The 26,840-nt window shown below is 40.1% G+C and overlaps 1 protein-coding gene and 1 long non-coding RNA gene across 4 annotated transcripts; one reads left to right on the top strand and one right to left on the bottom strand.

The window, feature by feature from the left end:
• Positions 1–551: 551 nt before the first annotated feature.
• On the top strand, positions 552–9,602 carry Ngdn (neuroguidin). 3 transcript variants are annotated; one of them, XM_005338754.4, is made up of 11 exons: positions 552–635; positions 1,188–1,247; positions 1,982–2,053; positions 6,058–6,195; positions 6,555–6,639; positions 6,722–6,774; positions 7,015–7,138; positions 7,234–7,402; positions 8,507–8,663; positions 8,803–8,860; positions 9,438–9,602. In XM_005338754.4, exons 1-11 carry the CDS (start codon positions 576–578, stop codon positions 9,455–9,457), a joined length of 996 nt encoding a protein of 331 aa, XP_005338811.2. In that variant the 5' UTR covers positions 552–575; the 3' UTR covers positions 9,458–9,602. The 3 variants fall into 3 exon arrangements, with proteins under 3 accessions (XP_005338811.2, XP_040130613.1, XP_021591254.1); XM_040274679.2 differs by having other exon boundaries at positions 609–644; XM_021735579.3 differs by lacking the exon at positions 552–635 and adding an exon at positions 722–881.
• A 2,587-nt stretch (positions 9,603–12,189) lies between these two features.
• On the bottom strand, positions 12,190–18,328 carry LOC144377859 (uncharacterized). Its single transcript, XR_013439075.1, has 2 exons — positions 17,269–18,328; positions 12,190–16,861 (listed from the first exon to the last, which is right to left on the bottom strand). It is a non-coding gene; the product is annotated as an uncharacterized LOC144377859 (long non-coding RNA).
• Between the last annotated feature and the right edge of the window lie 8,512 nt (positions 18,329–26,840).

Below are 26,840 nucleotides of genomic sequence, written 5' to 3'. Positions count from 1 at the left end.
TGCGCTCTCGGGCCCGCACGAGGGGAGCAGGCAAGTGTCCTTGCAGTCGGCTTCTCTGGTCCAACTCTCCTATTTACACATGAAAAAGACTCTTAGAGACCGAATGACCTTTCCATTATCACACAAGGACTGTCTCTAGGGAGTGCAGCAGGCAATGGCGGCTCCGCAACGTGAATTCCTCAGAGCAAAGCCGTGCCCCGCCACCTAGCAGCCAGTCCTGGCACTACAAGAAAAATGCCATGAAAAAGACTGGTACTGCGGCAGCGGCGAGCCAATACACTCTCAGTTCGCTCACTTGACTCCTTTATCCTATTGGGAGCTTTAAACTTTCAATCAATCACTAAGGCGGTCTTTATTGGTTTGGTTTCAATTATTCGCCACAATTTACCAATCACATTCTTCTTCCCAAGACCATCTTTACGTCGGTAGATTACCTCCCGAGTCTGACGAATTTAGTCAGTTCCTTTATTCCATTGGCTAGATCAGGCCCTGCCTCTCTCCCATCCTGTTCAGGACGGAAGTGAGAGAACGCCTATTCCTATTGGCTGCGGTTGTCCATCGGGTCTAGGAAGCCGATGTTAGCGCTCAGGAAATACGACGCCGGAAGGGGTGGGCTCTCAAAGATGGCGGCGCCGGTGAGTGTGGTGTGTTCTTTTACTCGAGCGGCTATTGCGGACTTCTCCTTTCTTTTCAATGGCTCAAAACAAACTGTTGGCACCAGGAAAGGGTAGTGATGAAAGTTGCTTCAGGGAAATGGCCTCTCTGGAGCACCTAAGTAATAGTTCGGAGATTTAGGGCCGGAGTTACTGCTCCTTTCCAGCAACATGAAGGATTTGCTTTCAGGCGAGGCTGCCGGTGCACCGGGTGAAAAGGCCCAAAGTGTGAGGTGTTCGAAGGAGAGGGGAAGTTTCTTACCCCAGATGTTCGTTAGTTTTTGTTTTTTTTTTTTTTGGTACCGGGATTGAACTCAGGGGCACACGCTACTGAACCCCAGCCCTAGTCCTATTTTGTATTTTATTTAGAGACAGGGGTCTCACTGAGTTGCTTAGCGCCTCGCCTTTGCTGAGGCTGGCTTTGAACTCGCGGTCCCCCTGTCTCAGCTTCCCAAGGCGCTGGGATTATAGGCGTGCGCCGGCGCCCTGCTTCCTTCCTCTTAAATAAACATGATTTTTTACTCTCTCCTCTAGGAGGTGCTGGAGTCAGACGTGCCAAGTGCCGTGACACTCCTGAAAAATCTCCAGGAACAGGTGAGCAGGTGTTGTCCCTTTGGAATAGATTAGTCACGAATTGGCTTTGGCATTGTGTGCCTCACCTCCAAACTTTGGTGTTTTGGGAGCAGATATTTGGATGCTCCCAAATACCCTAAAGGTAAAATAATTTAACAAAACCCTTTTCAGTCAAAGTAATCGATTTTTGCACCCAAAGAAAGAATGAAACTTCAAAAAGAAGCCATCACAGTCAGTTCCTTTTATTATTAAAGCTAAGAAAACTAGAATGTGACATGATTTGCACATTGGGTGCCCATCTAACATTCATTTATATAGTTCAGTGCTTTATAAGTTCAGTCAGGACATGTAAAGTCATACTACCTCCATTACCACTGTTCCAGTTCTCATCCCCTCCAGCATTGTTTGATAAGGATGCTCCCCCACCCCCCAATTTTAAGAAATATCTACCTGTTTGTTTTTTTAAATTTTTAGTTGTAGATGGACACAGTACCTTTATTTATTAATTTTTATGTGGTGGTGAGTATCGAACCCAGTGCCTTGCGTATTAGTTAGGCAAGCACCCATCCACTGAGCCACAACCCTAACCCTGTTTCTACTTTTGAAGAACTATCAGAATCATCTTTCCTGTTCTTTCCCAGAACTAGGGGAGAAGATAGTACTGTCGTTTAAACAGTGTTTCAGATAATTTTTAGGTGGTTGTTTAGACATAACTTGATGTAGCCTAGTCATCTGTTTTAATGGTATAATTTCAGGTGGTGGCTGTAACTGCACAAGTGCAAGCACTGACCAAAAAAGTTCGAGCTGGAGCTTATCCTACAGAGAAGGTAAGATGTGTTTAAAGAGTAAACATCCCCTGACTTAATGTTCTCAATCATTCATTCATCATACATTTATTGTTTGTTTTATATCCTGAGTGCTAGAGCTTCAAATATGGGTAAAATCCAGTTTCTGTGCTGGAATCTCATGGGGAAGATGAATTAAAGCAATAGATGTGAGAAGTAGCATTTATATTGCAATGTTATGAGAAGTGAGATGCCAGCCAAGGAGTGAGAACTTCCAGAAGAGCAGAGGGAGTCAATCAAGGAAGGCTTCTCAGAGGAGGTATCAGACTTTTGAGAAGTAAATAGGAGTCAAAGAAAACATATACAAAGGCACAGAGGTCTGAAAGCATGGTGATGTTCTGGGGGAGGAGGTAAGTAATTTTTGTGGATGAACATACATTTCATGTGTTGTATGTGTGATGGGGATAAGAAGTAAGCCTGGAAAAGTGGTCATTCTGAAGACCCTTATAGGCCAGTGAAGGGGTTACTGTTTGTTTCATCTGATCAAAGATACTATTAATTAGGGTCAACTGCTTAATTTTATATATGGTAGTCCCCTTGTCTGAATTTCACTCTGCAATTTTAGTTACCTAAGGTCAGTTGTGGTCTTGAAAATATTAAATGAAAAATTTCTGACATGGGGCTAGGGTTGTGACTCAGTGGTAGAGTGCTCACGTAGTGTGGGTAAGGCATTGGGTTTGATCCTCAGCACCACATAAAAATAAATAAAAATAAAGGCATTGTACCCATCCGCAACTAAAAAAATATTTTAAAAAATTTCTGACATAACTTAAACTTTTTAAGTAACTTTTATTATAGTGTGGTTATAATTGTTCCATCTTATTAATTGTTGTTAATTTCTGATCGTGCCAAAGTTATAAATTAAAATTTTTCATTGGTGTGTGTGCATAGGATGAAACCATGTATATAGGATTTAGTATTATCTTCCTCATTGGAGACATCCACTGGGGATTTTGGAATATATCACCTGTGGATAAGGGGAGATTATCTTCTTAAGAAAGAATATTAATCTGTAACAATGCTAAGATACTATTGACTGAAAGATGCATCCAAATTTTAGAGATGTTAAAATATGAAAATGGCGAATCTAAAAATTCAAGTATAATAGTTTTCAAATTAGAGTCTGGTAGAACCTATTTAGATTCTGGTATTAGGTCAGTGTGGGAGGACAACTCTGGAATTCTTGTTTTACATATTGAGCTTTTGACCTAAAATTATATTTAAGCAAAATATTTCATAGATAACTAAAAACATAAGTCATTGTAATAAGTCAGTAAGAATCATTGAAAAAATTTTGAGCATGAGAGTTACAGCAGACTTGTATTTTTAGGAAGATAAAGACTAAAAACAATTTTTCATTGCATATCTTTATTTTCTCTGTTGTGCTCATAACCCCAGTTTGAACTTGACAGTGCCAATGCCCAAGCATTGTCAAAAGAGCCTGTTTCTCAAATTTTACCCATTTATGTCCTGGGTACCTTACTTTGATAATTTTAGTGCTGGGCTGTCAGCATACCTCTTAGATTACTCAGTATTTGTTTATTCATTGAACAAATATTTATTTTCTTTTATGAGCAAAGAGTTTTACAAGGATCAAAGGTGCTTAATAGGGTTCAAATTGCTTTTCTGCTATTTGTGTCTTGTTATGATTATTTGGGCAGGAAATTAGATGAGAAGTCCGAGGTCACCAGGTTAAGTGATTTACCCAATATTTAATTACCAAATGCCTAATTCAGAATTTAAACTTAACTTGTCTTTAAATCCTTTACTCATGCTCCAGTACCATGTTGGGGCTAATAACAAGAATTAGTTGTGTTAATTTAAAGATACCCAAGACCCAGGTAAGTCAAACTGAGTTTGAATTTCACCTGTGATCCTATTTAAATATTTAAGCTGTCTAAAACAGGCTTGCTTTTTAAAAAAAATATACATATTTTTAGTTGTTGATAGACCTTTATTATTATTTATTTATTTATTTGTGATACTGAGAATCAAACCCCATGACTCACATATGCCAGGCAAGTATGCTACTGCTGAGCCCCAGCCCTAAAACAGGCTTTCTTAAGGCTATGGACTTTGTCAGTTTTCATTTTATGCAGTCACAAGACTCATTTGTCTTATTTAATAACCATAACTTAAGTCATGCTCACATATATTGCATTATTTTGTTTAAAGAATAAACATAGCATCTTCTGCCTATATACTTTATTTATTGTTGGTGGTATAGATCTAACCCTCATGTGTGCTGGCAAGCACTCTACCACTGAGCTATACCTCAACCCTATAATACAATTTTAATTTGGATAGTTTGGGAGATACATAAAACCATAAAGAAGAAAATGAAAAGTTAGTTTAATCATACTTTGAAATAACATTCTTTTGAGATTTTTTGTTTGTTTTAATTTTATTGTAAGGGTGATGTATGTACTGGGCATGGTTGTGTGCACCTGTAATCCCAGTGGCTTGGGAGCCTGAGGCAGTGGAATAATGAGTTCAAAGGCAGCCTCAGCTGGACTGGGGTTGTGGCTTAGTGGTAGAGCACTCGCCTAGCATGACACTGGGTTGTAGCCTCAGCACCACATAAAAATAAATAAAGGTATTGTATCCACCTACAACTAAAATATGTGTGTGTGTGTGTGTGTGTGTGTGTGTGTGTGTGTGTGTGTGTATGAAAAAAAAAAGCCAGCCTCAGCAGTTAGTGCAGCCCTAAGCAACTTAGTGAGACTCTGTCTCAAAAATAAAGAATGAAAACAGGCTGAGGATGTGGCTCAGTGATTGAACACCCCTGGATTTAATACTGGCACGGGAAAAAAAAAATCAGGACTTATTTTAATTAAGAATAAGTTAATTTAAAAATTGACAACACATTTGATTTTACAGTTGGCAACATTTTTGATTGTTACTACTTTGGGAAAGGGCATCAATGAGTTGAGGCCAAGGACAGTTTCTGGAAACCTGCAATAACAGCACAGCCTCCATAACAAAGAATTAACTGACTCCAAATATCAATAGCTCTGAGATGAGAAACTTTGTTACAGCCTTTTTAGAGGGATACTGTATTGATTTTCCTGCTTTTGTTCTAGTGGTTCTCTGAGCTTTGCTTCTTTTGTGTTAGCATAATTTTCTCTGTTGGCAATTTTAGGTATAGCTCCTTCTTCAACTATGGTAATCCCTCCATATCCTTCAGGATATGTTTTGAGAACTCCTGGCAGATACTCTAAACTTTGGATAGTACCAAGTCCTGTGTTACTTTTTTTTCCCCTATAGGCCTCACACTGTTGCCACATAGTTACAGAGTTAATCTGTCTTTCCACTTTTTGTGCCTGATGCCCCCTTTTCATCATTATTCTTTCTTTTTTTTTTTAAAGAAAGAGTGAGAGAGGAGAGAGAGAGAGAGAGAGAGAATTTTTAGTATTTATTTTTTAGTTCTCGGGCGGACACAACATCTTTGTTGGTATGTGGTGCTGAGGATCGAACCCAGCCGCACGCATGCCAGGCGAGCGTGCTACCGCTTGAGCCACATCCCCAGACCTCATCATTATTCTTGCATGTGGAGGTTGTAAGAAGGGTTACTTGAACAAAAGCTCTGTGATTATGGCAGTTGATCTGATAACTGAGGTCACTACCAAGTGACTAATAGGCAAGTAGCACAGACATTGTAAATACACTAGACCAAGGAATAACTCAACATCCCAGGTAGGAGGGAATAAGATGGCACAAGATTTCAGTATACTACACACAGTAGTGGACTATTTAAGACATAAATTTTAAAACATGAATTCTACCTTTTTGGAATTTCCACTTAATGTTTTTGGACTGTGATTGGTTGTGAGTAACTGAAACTGTAAAAAGCAAGACCACAGTTAAGGAGGGATTACTGTACTCCAGATACTTTATATGAACTGATGGAGGAAAAACTTGAACTTGGAAATCATTATCTTGCTTGCCCTAAGTGTTCCTCCTGATTCTCTTACTGTTCAACTCAGGGTCTCAGCTTCTTGGAAGTGAAAGATCAGCTGCTGCTCATGTACCTTATGGATTTGAGCCACCTCATCCTGGACAAAGCCTCAGGAGGATCTCTTCAGGGACATGCTGCAGTTTTGAGACTAGTAGAAATTCGCACGGTATGAGGCCTTTGCTTCTTGGAAATGTAGGTTTCTAAATCCTAAATTCTAAAGTTTAACATAGTATCTCTCATTTAAGTGGATGTTCTCTCTTTAAGTAAGGAAACCACATTTTTAAAAAATATATATTTATGGGGCTGGAGCTGGGACTCAGCAGTAGAGAGCTCACCTAGCACATGCGAGGTTCAATCCTCAGCTCCACATAAAAATAAATAAATAAAGATATTGTGTCCAACTACAACTAAAACAAAAATATTTTTTAAAAATAAATAAATAAAAGTATTTTTCTCCCAACACAAGGGATGTATGTGCTTGATTTGGAGAAAAGAATGTAATCCTTTTTAACTATTGCATTATAGGTATTGGAAAAGCTCCGTCCTTTGGACCAAAAACTGAAGTATCAAATTGACAAACTGGTTAAGACTGCAGTGACAGGCAGCCTCAGTAAGTGAGAGGACCAGCATAACATCGTGGAGATCATCATAAAATTCCAAATCTTTTAAATCTCTGGGGTTTTGTATTTCAGGTGAAAATGACCCACTTCGTTTTAAGCCTCATCCTAGCAATATGATAAGCAAGGTAAAGGGTTGCATTATCCTCCTAATTTTTCTGAAGGAGCTATATATACATGAACCTTGTGGTGATCACCTGTGACTTGATTTTCTGGTGTTTACCTTAGAATGTTTCAGTATGAAGTTCCTTTTCCCCCTTGTGTTTGTTGTCATCTCCTAAGGGTACTACTACAGCTTTAGGGGGGAGTGTTTCTTCTCACTTGTCTATGAATTCTTCCTAAATTAGCAGACATTGTTTCTTCTGTAGTTGAGCTCTGAAGATGAAGAGGAGGATGAAACAGAGGATGGCCAGTCTGAGGCTTCAGGAAAGAAATCTACAAAAGGAGTATCCAAGAAATATGTACCACCGCGCTTGGTTCCAGTTCATTATGGTATGAATTGTGACTGCTGCCTTCTTGGAATGAGTTGTGTTTCTCTTCTCCCTTTCTCTGTTCTGGGATAACACCTGTGGATTTTTATCAAATAGACGAAACAGAAGCTGAGCGGGAGAAAAAGCGTCTGGAACGAGCCAAGAGACGGGCATTGAGCAGTTCTGTCATTCGTGAACTTAAGGAGCAGTACTCAGATGCTCCAGAGGAAATCCGAGATGCTCGCCATCCTCATGTCACTCGCCAGAGTCAAGAGGACCAACATAGGTCTGAGCTCTTTAAATTAGAAGTTATTTCCACTGTAGAGACCTGTTCTCAAACTTAGGGTAAATTGTGGTTAATTCTGGTACCAAGACAACCAACATCATATAGAAAGTGGAGTGGAAAATTTGGGATGATAGAAGTTTGAAGTATGGGATAAGAAGTAGGAAATAATTTTTTTTTTTCTCCCCAATTCTGTTTAGGCTCAAGCAAATACTATATGGAGAGGAATAAATGTAGTTCCATGTAGGGCTTTAATAGCCTGTATTTCACTGTCAAAATTCTTACTTTTTCGATGAAGACAGTAAAAGCAGGTTTTTATAGTGGCATTAAGAATGCTATATAAATTCAGGGAAGAAAAGTAGAAAAGCAATTGTAACTTTAATACAGGCTCATCAACTTTGCTCATGTAAGACTCTACATTGAAAGATGTGCATGAAAAGGCCCATTCATGGAACGAATCCTACTTACAGAGCTAAAATAAAGGAATTTTCTTGATTTAGGAGGCTGAGGCAGGATTGCAAGTTTGAATCCAGCCTCAGCAATTTAGTGAAGGCCTCACCAACTTAATGAGACCCCCTTCTCAAAATTAATATTAAAAAAGGGCTGAGAGCTGGGGATTTGACTCAGCGATAGTACACTTGCCTGGCATGTGTGAAGCACTGGGTTCAGTTCTTAGCACTGCAAAAAAAAAAAAAAAAGGTCTGTCAACAACTAAAAAAAAGGGGGTGGGGGCTGAGGATGTAGCTCAGTGGTAAAGGGCCCTTAGGTTCAATCCCCAGTACCAAAATTCTATCAGACAACATTTCATTCGTAATGTATGACTAGTAAATACTGTGTTGATCTGCTATGAAATTTCCTCACTACTCTTAAGCTAGGATTGTTAAATGCTCAGGCCCAGGGTTTTGGTGTGGTTTTTTGGGTTTTTTTTGTTTTGTTTTTTTAAAAATATTTTTTAGTTGTAGTTGATAGAATACCTTTATTTTTATGTGGTGCATGTGCTAGGTGAGTGCTCATACAGCTAAACCACAACCCAGCCACTAGGCTCATAGAGCTTTCCACTACCATGGTTTGAGTCTGTAGGGATCAGTGTCTGATTTTCTGTGACAGGATTAACTACGAAGAAAGCATGATGGTGCGTTTAAGTGTCAGTAAGCGCGAGAGAGGACGGCGAAAACGAGCAAATGTCATGAGCTCCCAGCTTCATTCCCTCACGCACTTCAGTGACATCAGTGCATTGACAGGAGGAACTGCTCATCTTGATGAGGTGAGGTTGAGGTACAGTTGTAGGAGGCAGCTGTCATTCTTTCAGCCAATTATATTTGGAAATTATTACCATGAGGAACTTGGGGAGGGATTCTGGCACTTGGAAATACACTGCCTTTCCTTTGCTTCTCTGTCTGCAGGATCAGAATCCTGTTAAGAAGCGAAAGAAGATACCCAAGAAAGGTCGGAAGAAAAAAGGTCAGTGTAGTACTAGTACTTACGTGATCAAGTACAAGGTAGGGAATGGAAATTGGGATGCCACCCCTCAGGATTTGACATCCTGATCTCACCAACCCCCATAATGTCCCTTCCATAATCTCTTAGTGAGGCTTTTCTTTTTCTTCTTTCCCAAGCTGGAACTCCACATCATTCCAAAAGGGATCTCTGGATTCCATCTCTAAGGTCCCATAGTCCTATTCAATTTCCATACTATAGGGTCATTTGAGGGAACTGATATTGCATTTTAGTTTCATTCTTCTAGTCTTTCTAGTCTTTTGTCCTGGGAAGAAGATACAGAATACTAACCTAAGAACCCCCCACCCCTTTAAAATATTTATTTTTTAGTTGTAGTTGGACACAATACCTTTATTTATTTTTATATGGTGCTGAGGATTGAACCAGGGCCTCGCACATGTAGGCAAGTGTTCTACCTCTGAGCCACAACCCCAGCCCCAAGAACCCACCCCTTTTGAACCCTCTCTAAATGTTCTTTTGTTCCTGTCCTTCAGCTTTTCCAACTGTCCTTTACCTCATTCTTGGTTTCCCTTCCTTTTAGGTTTTCGGAGGCGGCGGTGATTATGGGTGTACATGTTTTATGTATTTTTTGTCATCCTGGGATACTTCTGTTTTCACTGTATGTAGGTCTTTTCCTTGGAATTCATTGTTTGCTTTGGACATGTGGAAAGATCTTTAATAAAATTGATTTTACACCGGAATTAAAGCCCCTTTTGCACATGTATTGAGTGATGGAATTGTTGGGTATGTGGAGTATTTTTGTTGAATGGGTGGTGGAAAGAGAAAGATGAAATTTTTCTTGGAATTTCAAGAAATTTGACTTTATTCATTTTCTTTGATTAGTATTTTTCCCAGAAACTGGAAATTGTCTATTGTTTTTTAAAATTGACAGTATAGAGTAGAATATCAACTGTTTCCAGCCCATGTATGTCTTGTACCGTGGGTACAATATCTGAAATATGTGGATCTTATATTTCTTTAATGTATCTAGCCTGGCCACCAGGTGGCATTAATAGTTCAGGAAACCATTGGTGCTTGACAATAATTGAAAACAAGATAGAACATTTCCACATCAGCAAGAGTTATTTTTGTTTCTGCTGCTCTGTTTCTGAAATAACATGAACATAGAGCTGATTTTTGATCAGTTACTGATAATTCTTAGAGAATAGTGGAGTGAATGAGTTGACTAGAGCAAAGAGTTATGTAATCTTGTTTTTCAGTCTCCTTAACCCACCCTCATCCAAGGCCTCAGTTACCAGAATCAGTAAAGACCAACTGTTTTACAGAGAACTGCCAAAGGGTACCAGAAAGCTGGCAGACAGAAAATTCTTAGCTTGACAGAGCAAAGAATGTAAGTTCCACAGAAATATTAGCCAAGCTCTAGTCAGGAGACCAATGGGTTACATATCTGAGATGTTCTGTTCTATTTGGAGAATACCTCTGTTTGTGAGAGAAAGTGAAAGAAGGGCAAAAAAGAGGAGTTGAGTCTACAGAATTAATTCATTCGATTTATTTTTAAAGGATTTATGTCTCATGAATATCTGGTTTTAGTGTCTGTTTCCCTGTGCAGTATTATGGACAGAAATATAGTTTGGGGCCATTATATCACTAAAACTTTTGTTTTATTCTAAATTCTGTGAATTTGGCTCATATATACTGGTTTGGCTGATTGAAGCAAGAGTTTGTTTTCAGTCAGACATGGCCTGTTAGAAATCAGAAAATGAATTTGCAGTCATCTTCTGCTGATTCTATGATCTTGGACAAATCACTTAACATCTCTGGCCTTTAATTTTCCTCAGCTGAGAATGAATACATTTGAATTTCTGGGATTCCTTCCAAATCAAGGAGCCTAGAGCATATATGGATGATGGCAAGATGAGCCTGCTTCTGTGAACTCTAACTTAGTCTGGTAGATCTGAGGGAATCTGACATGTCCTAGGCTCATACTTCTGTTTCTTCAAGTGAATTGAAACAAAGAGCCCAAGAATAGATTTAGAGATTCTTTTCCTTTCTGAATGAACTAATTGGACAAGTGGCTCAGCTAAAAAATGCTTTGATTAGAATCACCACATTCATTTCTTAGGACTACTGTTGTTTCTAATTTGTTAAGATTTTTTTTAATTTTAAATATTTTTTTAGATGTTGATGAATCTTCATTTATTTATATTTATTTATATGAGAATCAAGCCCAGATTGATTCTGGGCTTGCTTGGCAAGTGTTCCACCACTGAACCACACTCCAGCCCTTATTAAGATTTTTTGATTAGGGAATTTCTTTTTCTTTTTCTGAAAAGATTTAAGTTTTGTTACCTACTTACCTAAGTGCTTTACACTATCTTTACAAAATATATGACACCTCCATTTTGCTGTTGTGGAAACTGAAACCCTTAGGTTGAACAGTCTGTTGAAGATCTCTTGACTAGTAAATTGGAGAACCTGTTTCAGAGAAACATGGGAAATGGAGAACTTCAAGTGCCCTGCAGTTCTTGGAAGTCTTCAGTGTTTGTGTAGGTAATTTGTAATCTCCAACTCCTCCCCATCCCTATTTCTCCATTTCTGTTAGAGGACTGGCCTTCAAATAAACCACAAGTTCCAGACACTATACTGGCCTCTTGGTGGCATAGCAGGGAACAAAACAGATAAAATCCCTGCCTCTGTGAAGAACCTTATGTTAATTTAATTGAGTTTTTAATTCTAAGATATCTTGCTTGCCCTGACCTTTCAACAGGATTCACAATTACAACAGGATTAACAATTATTACAGTAATGGTTATAATTATTATTTCTGGGGAATATTGGCACCCAAATCATCAAACAATATTTAGAGTATATTATTTGATAGAATTTTATGTAGTTTCTTAGTATGTGAAACAGGAATGACTGAGGTTTACTTTGGTTGAAATAGGAATGAAAAGTCTTGGATCGGGCTGGGGATGTGGCTCAAGCGGTAGCGCGCTCGCCTGGCGTGCGTGCGGCCCGGGTTTGATCCTCAGCACCACATACAAACAAAGATGTTGTGTCCGCCAAAAACTGAAAGATAAATATTAAAAAAAAAAAAACCTCTCTATCTAAAAAAAAAAAAAAAAAAAGTCTTGGATCTCCAAGGAACCTTTAGAATTCTATAGAACACAGTTTGAGAACTACTGTTAGTATAGTAAAGCAAGAAAACTAAGAATTTTAGGGTTTAAGGCTCTTCTGTTGTTCACTCTTCTTTCTCTTACTTGGATTCTGTTCTCTGATACTTCAGAACACATGAATATAAAAAAATAACAGATTATTTCTAGTGTTCACTGTAATGTCATTAGTGCACATGAGCACCTGTTTATTGTTACCACATGATGGTGAGAGTCATGGCTTTGTTCTAAGCAAGTAATTTAGCATCTCTGTCTTGGTTTTTCCTCTTAGGCAGTGGGCAAAGAAGATTGACAAAGGCCTGTTTTTGCCTCAAAAACTTTGTTTTGTAGGATGTTATGAGGGCTGGGGGAATGTCTGTCAGAAGTTCACAAGAATCTTCATGAATACCTTGATGACCTGATTGCAGTTAATCAGTTTTTCAGCACCACGGAGAGTTCAATCTCACATCTCATTTCTTATCTTGGGTTTGTGGAAGACACATACTAAACATCCCAATAGAACTTCATGGTATAAATCTGTCCTTGGAACCTAGTTTCTTTCTCAGTCCTGATTGGTACAGATTGAGAATTGGCACAGTCTTCAGTGTCCCTCATCTTCCCTGCTATCAGCTAGCTCTGTAAATACCAGTGCAACCCAAGTATTTGGCCAACTTTTTGAAGGCATATTAATGAAATCTGCCTTCTACTGTTTTGGAAATGCTTCACTCATTGTGATGCACAAGATTTTTACCAGTGCTTGGGAAAAATTTTTATCCCCTTTTCTCTTTGCTTGCAGACCCTAGAGGAGGCATAAATTTCCTTTTTCATTGCTTGGGCCTCTTTTTCTGCCTTTGCAAAGAGAAAGGCATCATTGCTTTGGCTCTCTGCCCAGTCTTGCTTTTGTATTTCTTTGATCTCATTGTTCAGAGGGTCTCAGAGAAGCCCCAAGAGCCATGCCTTTGCATGTTTAAGCTATTGATGCTTTTGAAATAACAGAGCGTCACTGTGTAAGAAGTGTATTAAAGGTCTATCTTGAACAAATTTGGGTCAATAGGTGGCAGTAGTCACTGAGTCCTGAGGTCTTGACACCCCCTAAACACAAGCACATTTGATGGCCATTATATTTAAGGGTGTGAGAGAAGAGGTCACATTGAGATAAAAATGGGAAAGGGGGTCACTTTTAGTGGAATCCAGGAAATGCTGAGATGTGCTGGACTTCTGTGGAGGGTTTTATGTGGGGAGGTTGCCATTCATCTAGTGAAGGTCACTGATGGGAAAGAGTGAGGTCTTAGGAGTGGGGGTCAGACCTAATACAGGGCTTCTTCGAGCTAGGGTAAGGCTGTGTTAAGTGTGGACTACTGCTGATACAGATAGTGTTGGGGGAGTAGAGAGAGAAGTAGGGGAGGGAGGGGCAGAGCTGTGTGAAGGGACCATAGAAAGGGTGGGCTGTGAAGGGGAGGACTGCGGTTAGAGGGGGAGGGGAAGGCTGCTGTGATATTGAGCCTATCTAATGGGGGATGGGAGGGGGAGATATTAGTCTGCACTGCAGCTGCATTGGCTCCCCTCCCCCACCCTTCTCAAGGAGCCTGAGCAGTGCTAGCAAATCTGTCTTCATGTATTTATTATTATTAAAAATGTGACGGATTCTTCCTCCCTGGAAGCACAACAAATACTACTGATCACATTTCCCTCTCCCCCTTGGGCTGTTTGACTGGTGGTGGGGGGGACCCTTTCCTTCCTTTATTTCTCAAGCTTGTTGGCTCCCTGGGGCTTTCTAATGGTGGTTGGGAGTTTCAAGGCTATGCTGGGAGGAAGCAGCTGACTGAGGGGCATCCATTGCCCCAGGGAGGGAGCTGTACTCTCCAACATCGAGTGGGGAAAGGAAATCACTTGGAAATAAAGACAAAATCCTTTCTCCAGCAAATGAAAGAAGAAGCAGACACATTCTTTTCAGTCCCTGGCATTTCTCCCTTTTCATGCCCTTCTCTTTTCTACTCCTGAATTCTGAGGGGGAAACCCCCTTAGAATGGAAAAAGCCAGGAGTCCTCTCTCCTCCCTCCCTTACCTTGTTAAGTCCCTCTCTTCCCAGGAGAGCCATATACAATTTATTCTAGCCTGCATGTTGTATTATTGAGAGGTTTGAAGGGCAGAAGCCATGGCTTCTCCTTCCTTACCTGCGTCCCAGACTCCCATGCCCAAACAGGGGCCTCTTTGTTGCTGTCTGTAACCCTTCACCATACCCATAGGTGGTGCTGATGTTGCTCTGCAGGCTAGGCCCTCCTCCCCAACATCATTCCTTCCCACCCTGTTGCCCTCCCCCTTTCTCCTGCCTGATTGTTATTCCACCAACGTCTCCTCTACTGTTCCCTTCCTCAAATTAATTTTGTGGCGTCCTCCCCTCACTTGCAATGCCATCTTCTTCCCCTCCCCCTGCTCCCACTCTTGCTTTCTCTATTTCTCTTTCTGCATGATCTCTATCCCACTCCTCTACCTAGAATTTATACTGTACCTTAGTACCCACCTCTCCCCTCACTTTTTTTTTTTTTAATCTTTTCCACCCTTGCCATTTTCCAGATGGCTCTCCTACTATAAGAGGGCTGTAGGTGAAAGTGGTTTAGAAGAGAATGGGGTGAGGAAAACTGAAGAGGCCAGTATTGAAGACTGGTTGGGAGAATCACGAGACTGTATGAAAATGGGTGGAAATGTGAAAGGATAGGTATTCTTTGCTATCCATTACCTATTCAGTTCTTGGATTTGGATAGTGAGAGTCTAGCTCACAGGGATTCTGTGTTATGTGAATCTATACAATTTGGTTCCACATACTGGGCAAATGAGAAGAGCAGTAATTCAGATATTAAGGGCATTTTTGAAACTTTTGATTTAGATTGCTAAGGATAGCTGTTCTTATGTTATCCTGTAATTTGAAGACTGGAGGAACACTATGCAATTAAAACCTGTTGGTCCCTTAGGAGATGTCCTATTATTGATCTTTTGAGTCCTCAAAAAGTCCTTGCTGGAGCAACTGTGACACCTGCATGGGCACCCTGGCTGATTGGTCATTGCTGAGAATGATTCTATCTTTAAGACCTTGGCTCACTCTTATAGTCTGCTTTCTCTTTTCTCTTTTTATATCTCTCCTTTGTCTCAGCTGAATTTACATGGTTTTCCCACTCAGCCTATAGTTCTCTTTATTATTTGGCCTTTCCAGAATATAGCCCATCAGATAATTACCTCAATTCTTACTTTACTGTACCTCATAACTTTATCTGGAGACTTCTCAAATTGTATGACCATTAGCCTAGACTCCTCAGCTAATTCAGCAATGTTGTTGATTATAAAGCTATCCAGTTTCTAAGATGGCTTATTCTCTTATCAAATTATTCTTTATAATTAATAGATCCCAGTAACTCCCTGAATAGTAGTGCTGAGTCTTTTCTTTGTGTATGTCCTGGGAATTGTCTATAATGTGGACAGTGTGGCTTCTTGTCTGCTGGTGGGAGGAGATTTTCCTTAACTTTAGTGGCAGTCCCAGAATGTATGACTTACATTGTTCTATCATGTGTGAGACAAAGCTGACTCTCGGACTAAGGAGAGAGTTAAGAGTTTGCCAGAACCCTGGAAAGAGCCAGAGTGAAGAGTATGCTTGAGCACCATGTGCTTTGCTTTACAAGCTGAGACTTGAAGGTGCCAGCGGAAATCTATCTCCTGTCTGCCTGCCTTTCTTGCATTCATAAGGAGTGTTCTTTGGTGGAGTCAGATGGGCCAGTGGTCGTTTCCTCAGCTGATTTTCTTGCTGCCCTTCTTACTCATCTCTCATGTCCTATTTAGGGTACTCTAGTTAGGGTCTTGTTTCTTGTGTAATATAGATCTCTGTTCTCAGTTAAGAACCCTCTCTTAAAGGCTAGGCTCAATAAATATTTGTTGCAATGAATGGTAGTGACGTTTTAGTTTTAGAATCCTTTGGAATAGTAATAAACTATTCTCTAGGTGCTGAATGCATTATAGCTAAAATGGGAAGATTTTTGTTTTCTTCCACTCACAGGTGCTATGGGGAGAAATGGTTTGTCTTAAGACCATACAAATAATTGTTATTGGAGTTGGCATTAGAATCTATGCCCTCTGACATCTATGTCTGACTTTTTCTTTATTACCTCTTGGAAACCAATGTTCCCATTTCATTCCTAGGGTCACAGACAGTCTTAAAGTCAGAAGCATGGTCAGGTTGACGATAGTGTGCAGGCCTGGCAGGCAAGAGGCCTGTCTCACCAGGAAGGGGCTAGAATTTCCTGGGCCTTCTACAACCCAGCCTATCAGAGGGACTTTGAGAGTGCTAAGGCAGGGGATGAATTCCCTTTTCAGATTGAATTTGACCTTCCAGCTGACTGATATGCCCCTTCTTTTAAGCCTTCTTCCCTAAATGCCTAAGAACTAGGTGGAACTTGTTGTGGATACTAGAACTCTGGAAACTCCATTCTCTTTTGTTGTTCATTTAGCAAATTCTTCAGTACCAGGGCCACTTAAATAATGTAAGATTATCTGAACTACCTCCTCCTTCCCACGAGCTAGCCTTAACTTGTAGAATTTCTCTCTTGTGTCAAACCATCATTGTGATTATATTAGTAAATGTTATCATTTTTTATTGTTAATTAAAACCTAGACTAGAAAACAGGCTTAGGAAGCATTTGTATTTTATACATTGAACCTATGGCAACTTACACTGAGAACTGCTTTGTTTCATCTACCAGTCTTGGGTTTAGCCCGACGGGTGGGCTCTGGAGAATATAGAGTCCTTGAGTTTCTACTTCCTCTCTCCCAATTTTGATGTACTTACTGCTGGCTCTTACAGGAAGCCCTAGGTGGTAAAGAGATCAAATCAGAATTCCTAGCCTAGAAAACCCTGTCTCTTAGCTACAGTGACCCTCCTCTGCCACTGCATTCAGCTCTATGGCAGTTAACACCAGAAAACCTTCATCTGGCTTTACACCCTCCTCAGTTTCTTTCAATCAAATCTTAAGTAATCTGTCTCTGATGGCAGGCCTTCTTGCCCTCTTTAGTTAGCCCCTCCCAAGGCTTTAAGCCCCAAAGCTTCCTAGATCTAGCCTCCTACTAGAGGGATACTTTCTAAAATAAAGCCTTTTTACTGTTTCTTATTCCTTAAATCCTCAAATCAGTCCCTTAAAGGATGTATTTCCCCTCAGAGCATCAGATGACACTCTTTAAAGAGCCAGCTGGGTGCTGCTAAAAAATCCCATTCCTCACCCATCTCCCTGCTGGAGCTCCTGGAATCCGATTCTGCAGCCTCCTGTCATTCTAGCCTCCTTTTGTGTTCATTTGGAAGCTTTTCTCCATTGCCTTTGATAAATTCCTGGTTTGGCAGAAATATCCAGTATTTAGGTAGGTCCTGCAGGATGAGTTCCCTGTCTCCCGTAGCTTGGTTGATCCACAGAAGGATCTGTTCCTGCCCTCTCTCTGTAGTTCTGCCCTTCCCACTATCTGGCCTTGACTGGGCGGGATCAATAGATGCAAGTCCTCTGCATGAACATCCCATCCTTCTTTATCCATCTTGGCAAACAAAAAAAGCATGCCTCTATCCCTGACTTTCTTCCTTCTCCTCCATTACTTATTTCTTCTTTGCCTTCCCTCTCTTCTCCCTTCTCATATGTACCCTTCATTCTTCTTCCTTTATATCTCCCTCTTGTCCATCTGCTCAGCATTGCCCATCTGTGCCCACTCCCTCTTCCTGACCTGTCTTTCATTTTAAATAGCTATCTTCCTTCTCGCCTGCTCATGCTGAGGAGACAGCTTGGTATGGGGAGAATGGCAGCAGAGGAACTCCCTGGTTGCCAGAGTGAGCTATCCCTTTTTCTCTAGAGGTTCAGTGGCTATGTTTTTCCATCTTGTCCTCAGTGGTCCTTGGGAGCCAGAGAACCCCATGCTGTCTCTTGGGATGAACAAGCTCTATTCTTGGCTTCTTCCAGAGTGAAGAAGGGAGGAATTACTCGGTTTGTCAGTTCGATGCCCTCTTCTTCAGCTCTTCCTGGGTGTGAGTCTGTCCGAGTCTGTCTCTCTCATTCTCTTGTTTTCTTCTTCTCTGTCTCTCCCAACACAAAGCAGCGGCAGGACTGAAGGAGCCTGTCTAGAGACTCTGCCAGCCTATGCCCCTCACTTTTGCCCCTCCCCTCACTGTGCGTGCAGGGGGAGTTGGGGGCGGTGGCATGGTGCCAGCCAACCCAGAACCATCTGCGATGCCTTCTGCACTGAAGCAGTCTCTGTGTCTCCCGCCCTCCTCCTCTCCCGCTCTTTCTCTCCCATTTTTAATTAGCTGCTGAATTAATTAAATCCTACATGCTAATTAACATTCCTACAGGGAAGAATGCCAGGTCAGAAAAACGGGGGTACTTAAAGCAAGACTCTGTCCATTCAGGCAAGGAGATTTTAGGAATGGGAAGATAGGGGAAGGGAAATAAGGGGCAGATGAGGAAAGAACAGTCAAAGAGTAGAAAGAAACCTGAGAGAAGAGACATGAAGAAGGGAAATTATGGAACCTATTCAAAAGGAAAATAATTAGAATTATTAACACTGGAGAAATGAATGTCTCTTGAAGCCTCGAAAGGGTAGGAGGTAGAGCTGTGAATCTCAAACACTAGCATGCATGAGTAACCTGAGAATTAATGATACAGAGAATGCTAATTTGCTACTTTCACTGTCTTCTAAAGAAATAAATTTTAATTTTAATAGGAGTGCTTTAGGTTAGAAATGAAGGAGAACTTCCTCCTTGCAAGGCAGTGGATGCTTTACTGAGAGAATTCTTTAGGGGATAGATTCTTATCTGTTAGAATTGGTTCAAGTTTGCTCAAAACTAGGGGAGGTGATGAATTTTGAAGGTTTTGTTCCCCTAGATAGAAAAAAATATTAATCCTGTAGTGTGTAGTGTGTCCTAGAGAAAAAAAAAAAATTCAGGGTAGGAAATTCAGGATCTGGATTTGATTCAGTTCTTTCTCTTCATTCTATCCAGGGTGAACTTAGAGTTTGCTCTGTAATTAAATTTTGAGGGATGAACCTTTTCTTCAAATCAGATTATTGCTTCCCTGGTAGGTTTAGAGTACTGGTTCCTAGCATAGAATTCAGAAAGATGACTTTTATGATTAGCATGGCTTCTGTCCTTGACTGAAGGATGGGGAGAAAGGAGAATGGCTGGAGTCCACATGGGGCAGGGAAAGGAAGAGGGGATATGGACTGACAGGGCTGTGGCAGGCACAGAGGACTCCACTATGGTCACTATTGTTGTTCAACCTGAAAAAAGTAGGTACAGCTTACTTGTCCTTGCTTTTCTCCTCTGAGAAGCAAAGAAAACTATATTCAGTACAGAGTTAAGTTTCTCCTCTGCCTGGCCTACCCTCCACCAAGAACTGAAATCTGGAGCCCAAGGCAGTGATGCTCACCTGTAATCCCAGCAGCTAGGGAGGGTGAGGCAAGAGGATCGAAAGTTCAAAGTCAGCCTCAGCAATTTAGCCAAATCTGTCTCAAGAAATAAAAAGGGCTGCAGATGTGGCTCAATGATTAAGTGCCCCTGGTACCAAAAACCAAAATAACTCCCCTCCCCTGAAATCTGGGAGGCCTCTAGCAGGTTAGCAGAGCCTCCCAATGGCTGCCACTCCAAACTGTTTCAGCCCAAAGAACACCAGGGGCAAACTACCTTAACTAATTCTCTAACCACCATTCACTTATACCCCCCCCTCCCATTATCCCTGCTATCATAATTTACTCAAATATTTGCATATTCACTACAGAGCCTAGAGTGTCTTGATTTATTAAGCACCTACTATCTATCATTAGGCATTAGGGTTAAATATAAAAACAAGGAATAAGAGAACTACATCTAATGGGTTTATATTCTAGTTCAAGTGGGGACAATGAAGTACTGAAGCAGGAGTTCACTCTGTATGTATACACATGCATGTGAACTTCCATAGCATTGGTTGCCTATATTTCTTTTGTGTCATCTTATGTTATTATTTATTCTTTCTTATATTCATAAAGTAGGGTGGCTCCTTGAGATCAGAAACCCAGGACTGGGCTTGCTTGGCATCTGTGAGGCAGTGGGTTTGATTTCAGCACACATAAAATAAGAAAATTAATTAGTAGATAGATAGATAAAATAAAGGTATGGTGTCTATCTTCAACTAAAAAATATACTAAGAAAAAAGAAGAAACCTGGGACTTTAGAATGAGGTCCAAGTAGCACTAACTAAAAATCATACGTACATTAGTAGCCATTCAGCAAATATGTTGATTAATATACAACCATGTATCAAGATGGAATCTTTGCTTTCAGGTCTATGGTATACCTACTTGTGGCAATTATTTGTCCTCTGAAGGGAGCTTTTCTCCCCCCACTCTCTAACCCAGGACCTTGTGCATGCGAAGCTGGCTCTCTGCCTCTAAGTTTTATTCTCCCCTAAACCTACCAGTTTTTTTGTGGTGCTCTTACTTTTTACAAATTGGCAAAAGGGGCATGCCTGAGGAGCAGCCATGTGAGAGGGTAGATAAAAGGATAGAAGTGCTGTCTATAGGTGCAGCATTTCCTTTTTGTTGAGATGGGGTCTTACAGTGTTGGCCAGGCTGGTCTACTGGATTTGCTTCAGCCTTCTAAGTAGCTGAGTCTACAAGTATTCCACACCTTGACCACCTTTCCTTTTCCCTTTTTTTTTTTTTTTTTGGTGAGTGAGTGTGTGTGTGTGTTACTGGGGATTGAACCCAGGGGTACTCTACCACTGAGCTACACTTCAATCCCTTTAATTTTTTTATTTTGAGACAGGGCCTTGCTTGTGATCCTCCTGCCTTAGCCTCCTGAGTCACTGAGATTGTAGGCATGTGCCACCACACCAAGTGTTAGGTGAACTTTTGAGAATCATTTTCCAGTGCTAAAATTTAATGACCAAAACTCACAGAATTGGTAATTTAAAAAAGAGAAATGACTAATATAAAGACTAAATAAAAAAAGACTAAATCATAATCCATTATATTGATGATTCTCTTTGAAATGATCTTAGGGATTTAATTTTAACACTGAAATTATTATTTTAACACAAATAGCAGCTATCATTTTTTGAATGCTTATCAATGGTGGGCTTTGCGGAAAGTACTTTGTATATTCTCACTTAAACCTCACAGTACCCCGTGAACCAGGTAGAAAGTTCTTAAATTAGGGTTTTGGAGAGATTAAATAGCGTGCGTATTCACTGGACCTGTGAGTGGCAGGTCGATATCTGAAGTCATGTCTCTTACTCCAAGCTGATACTTATCCATCCATTTCTCCTGCTTCCAACCATGAGGTTGATTATACTATACCTGGTATTGGTAATGTCTTGAACATCTTTCATTTCATATAGAAAGGTGGCCCTTATATTTTAGTTCATTTTAAACTTTGTGATTATTCACTGTACGTGAATACATTTTCTAAATGAATTTCAGATAATATAGGTAGGAGAAGACCGCCCCCCAACCTCACCCTTTGATCTTTATTTCCCTCATTTTTTTAAAACTATTGTTCTCTGATTAGACTATGTCCTGTCTAGACTGTTCAGTGAATTTATGTGTGTAAAGGACAATATGATTTTGTAAGGTGTTTGGTGTTTTAGTTTTACATAAATGGGAGCACCCTATAAATAGAGTTCTATAACTTGCTTTTTAAGAATAATATACATTGAAAATCTTTCTATTTCACTACCTAAAGTTCTTACTTTGTTTTTTAACTGGTATACATTGTCTATAGTTCATGTTTCTATTCCCTAGTGATGGGAATTATAAACATGTTATAATGAATGTTGAGCTGGGCACAGTGGTGCCATACGTATAATCCCTGCTAGCTGGGAGCTCAGTGGTAGACCACCCCTGGGTTCAATCCCCAGTACTACAATGAATAAATAAATATATTTTAAAAAATGTATTTAAAGAAGGCCTGGGGATGTAGCTCAGGGATAAAGCACCCTTTGGTTCAACCCCCAGTACCAAAATAAATAAATAAACAAGCAAATTAATTTTGTTTTTTCAAAATGAAATTTTTAAAAGTGCTGGGGATGTATGTAGTTTAATGTTCAAGTATTTGCCTAGCATATGTGAGTACTTAAAAAAAAAGAGAATGTTGAAGTATTTCTCTATACAATGCCTAGAATTAGAGTTGCTAGATAGAAATTTTAAATGTTAATAGAGATGGAAGTTGTTCTCCAAAAAGTCTAAACCAGTTTATATTTCTACTCGCAGCGTATGAGAGTACTATTTCCCTTGCCAGCATGGGACAAACTGCAGCTCTTACCTGAATTTGCTTTATGTTAATTGCTTCTACTGGATGTCTCTTACAGAAAAAGCCAAATATTGACAGATCTCCTTTGATTAAACTCTAGGGTAACTTTCCCCTATTATTTCTAACCTCTACCTGGACTGTTCTCTGAGTTACATAGTCTTTTTTTTTTTTTTTTTGAGTCTAAGTGTCCAAATCTGTGCTTTTTCTGGAACATCTTCATGCCTATCTGCAACTCCATTTGGATAACCTAGAATGGTTTAGACGTAGCTCTATAGAGTCAGGGCAACTTCTCTCAATAATCTATTTGGTATAGAGAAAGGCAAGTTGAAAAATTATAAAATGCTTTAACAATTTGCTTATTTTCTGTTTTAATACTTTGTTTGCTAACTATTATTTTGCCCCTTTAGAATGTTGAATCACACTACCTTGGAGATGAAGCCATTAAGGGTAGAATCAGTACATTGTGTGCTCATCAGTTTGGCAAAAAGCCTCTTGATTATAGGACAGCACTGGCTAGTGCACAGTGAAAATGGACCTGCTCTAGTGATGAGGGGCACAGATAACTTCAATCCCTGCTAACTTTTGGATTACACATATATGAATAAATAAATAATACTAAAAAGGCTTATATATGAGTTTGAGAAGCCTTCTATTCTCTAAAGTTGTCCTTGATTTATCTCCTGTGAGTAATGACAAGAGTAAATATGAGGAGTTAGAAGCCTCTTCTAGCCCCAGGGATCTAATGGACCCTTGAATGATTTTAAGTGCTTACTTCAGTGACCTAAAAAAGTGCAAGTTGAGCCTGACACTGTGGCACATGCCTGTAATCCCAGCTACTTGGGAAGATGGGGACTAAGAGGCCTGCTTTGGCAAGTTAATGAGAACTTGTCTCAAAAATAAAAAGGATTGGGGATATAGGTCAGTTGTAGAGTGCCCTGGGTTCAATCCCCAGTACTAAAAAAAGTACAATTTAGGCAATTGTGCTTCTAGAACTTGATGATGCTGTAAACAGATCAATGGAGAAAAATTGAAGTTGAGGGATCATTGAAGAAATTCCAGAGTATTCTATCTGAAAGGGAGTTTCTATTTATTTTTTTTGTGGGGAGGGGAGGGAGCTACTTGGGATTTCACCCAGTGAAACTCTACTACTGAGCTACATTTTAGCCCTGTTTATTGTCCACGTTTTTTTTTTTTTTTTTTTTTTTGGTGTTTGGGATTGAACCCAGGGCCTTATACCTGTGAGGCAAGCACTCTACCAACTGAGCTATATCCCCAGCCCCTTTATCTATTTTGAGACAGGAATTTATAAATTACTGAGGCTTACCTTGAACTCAGAATCATCCTGCCTTATCCTCCAGTGTTGCTGGGATTATATTCATGCTCTGCCCCGCTTTTAAAGGGAGTTTGGAGGTCATTTACAATGGCATATGGCTTTAATGGGTTTGGGATCTAAAAAAAAAAAATGACCTTGAAAGTCAGCTACTTAGTAGCTATACAGCTTTTGGCAAGCCATTTGTCATCTCTGAACCTTAGTTTCTTCATTTGCAAAATGAAGGTAGTAACTACTTCATTTGGCTAGGCTTGGTGGCACATACTTGTAATTCCAACTACTCCGGAGGCTGAGGCAGGAAAATCACAAATTCTAGACCAGCCTCAGCAATATGATGAGCCTCTGTCTCAAAACAAAAAATGTTGGGGTGTAGACAGGGTTGGGATGTAGCTCAATGACTCAGCAGTAGCACTTATCTAGCATGTGTTAGTCGCCCTGGCTTCAGTCCCCAATACCATTAAAACAAAACAACCAACCAAAAAGACTTCATAGGATTTTTATGAGTAATAGAAATAAATGTAAAAAGCTTTAACGTATTTCTCAAAGTACCTGGCATATGGAATACAGTGTGTGTGGTTATCATTACATTAGGGTGGGGAAACTGGCTTGAGGGAATGAAGTGGCCAGCCTGAGATCACAGAGCTTTATGAGTAGCTAAGCCAGGCCTGGGATCTATATTTCTTTTAGTCTAATTTCCTTTCTGCTACCCCATGAGGCAGTCTCCCTTTTTTTTTTTTTTTCCCACTCATTTTTTATTTAAAAGGAAAAATATTAAAAACATGCACACAGCACCACTACCCCTCCCACCCATACCCACCTTATCTTTCTTTGTGTATAGGTAAATAATTGGGGCAGGAACCCTTCAAAGGATAGAAGAAAGTATTCCTAGGGAAGACTTGGCTGACCAACTTATCAAAATCTGTTGTCAAGCTGACAGTAAACCAGAGATCCTGGATCCAACTCTGGCTATAAGCAGTGAAATCCCTCATCTGCTCCCCCTTATTTCTTACTGTCCGTACAGGTTCTGGTTGGCTAAGACTTTCAAATGGATAAGGCTGATTTGAATCAGTATCCTATTGACTTCTTCCTCTTCTTCTTTTTTTTTTTTTTTTTGTAGTTGTAGATGGACAGTTGTAGTTGTATTTTATTTGTTTCATTTTTGTGTGGTGCTAAGGATCGAACCTAGTGCCTCACACATGCTAGGCAAGTGCTCTGCCACTGAGCTACAGCATCAGCCCTTCCTATTGACGTCTAACAGGAGCTGCTGAGCGAGAATATAGCAGATTGACTTTGGGTTTTTTGTTTTTTTATTTTTCCCTGTAATCTGGAGGGAAGAAGGAAGAATAAAATAAACTGGAAGGTCCAAGACTGAGCGTCTAACCTCAGTAAAAAAAATGCAAGTGCATCTTGGATCCTTGGCTCCCTTATTGATGAATTCTGTGCACAATTTGTTCTGGATGGATTAAGTTGTCAACACTTAACCATTCTCCTTTCAGAGTCAACTTCAGGGACTGTCAGTCCTGTGCTATCCAGCATGGCTGCCAGATTCCTCTTCACTGTGGCACCTGGTGCATTGGACTTTTACCTCATATTTCTTGATCATATTTTATCTTTTCCCACTCCCATTCCCAAAGGGCTTTTTTTTTTTTTCTGTTCAGAGATGGTGAATAAATGACATCAGCTAATCATTGCTAATGAGTTTGATTGCTTATGGTGTCCTTCCCAGGTGATTTAATGCCTTAACCTAGGTAAGAGGAGCACATCTGTCCGCAGAAGTCCCTAAGGGAATGACTAGGCTGGTGATTTGTATAGCATGGTGTCTGCAACAGGTAGCATTTGCCAGGCATGCATTTTCTGAGAATACTTTTTGTATTAGGTACTATGCTAGTTGCTGAGATAAGGCATGGACCCCCCTCACAAAGGAATTACAATTTGGAAGGGAATTGGGTGTGTTTAAATAGTTATTATGATATAGGTTGTCCTGGGGTGGCCCATTTGTGGAAGGTAATATGTAATATCAACTGAACAGATTTGTTAGACATGTCAGATTTGAGGGTTTCAGTCCAGGCCTAGTGGTAGTGTTGGTGATCCTGGTGGTAGGGGCATACTTTAGCTGTCTGTTGACTCTTGGTACAGTGGTGGAGGAAGAACTCTTGAGGGGAGTTTATTGGAGCAGAAGCCTGCATAGCATTATTCAGTTGCACCTGAGGGTAAGGATACACTTCACATGCTTTTATCTAGTCTGATGTGCTAAATCAGCAGGAACCCTGCTGGGGAATAATAAAACCTAAGTTCAAGTCCCAGTTCTCTTACCTAGAACTGTACTAGTTAATATTGAGTATCTCCCATGTGCAAGAGAGGTATGAGAATCAAATAGAACTCCTTTTCTGACCTCAAGAACCCATGGTCAAAGTCCAGGATAAAGTTTATGGGGGTTAAAAAGGATGAAAGATAAGCAATTTAGTAATTATTAGTAGAAAAACAGTGGCAGGAATTGAGACACCTATAATTATGTCTGTGCATCCCCTACCCCCACCCCAGTAAGTACTTTATAGCTCCTTGCTTAGAACTAGGTACTTAACAAAATCCTTGATAATGTTTGTTGATTGACTAAGATTTGTCCCTGAGAGATAAGCCATTCTGAGGGCCTTGGTGAAATGATGTTGTATCATTAATGAGATAAAACTCCCTCAGCTCTTTTTTTTTTAATATTTATTTTTTAGTTGTAGTTGGACACAATACCTTTATTTATTTATTTTTATGTGGTGCTGAGGATCAAACCCAGGGCCTCATACATGTTGGGCGAGCGCACTACCACTGAGCCACAACCCCAGCCCCTCCCTCAGCTTTTATGTATAGTGTGTTAAAATTCTTGGAAGGAAATATTGAACTAAATGTGGAAATGCCATCATTAGTTTGGCCTATGCCAATGGGAAACCCATGTCCTGTTGTAAGATGTGAGCTGCTTAAGGATTTCGTGCAGGCCACGTAATGTAAAGTACCCCAGATAGTGAATCAGAAGACCTAGGTTTCCTCCTACTTCTGCTGCTTATTGACAGCGTTAAATATTGGGGAGTCGTTCTGTCTACATTCTTGTCTATGCGTGAATCATTCACCCTTCATTGATGTGCGGAAGAGGAAATTTTCAAGCACAGCTTAAAATCTAATGTACTCTCATCTAAACACGCCTTCCTCAAA

Source organism: Ictidomys tridecemlineatus, chromosome 5 (genome assembly GCF_052094955.1).
Source record: "Ictidomys tridecemlineatus isolate mIctTri1 chromosome 5, mIctTri1.hap1, whole genome shotgun sequence".
Classification (NCBI taxonomy): Eukaryota; Metazoa; Chordata; class Mammalia; order Rodentia; family Sciuridae; genus Ictidomys; species Ictidomys tridecemlineatus.
Note: the sequence above shows the minus strand (reverse complement) of the source record. Positions and strands in the feature narration are given on the sequence as shown.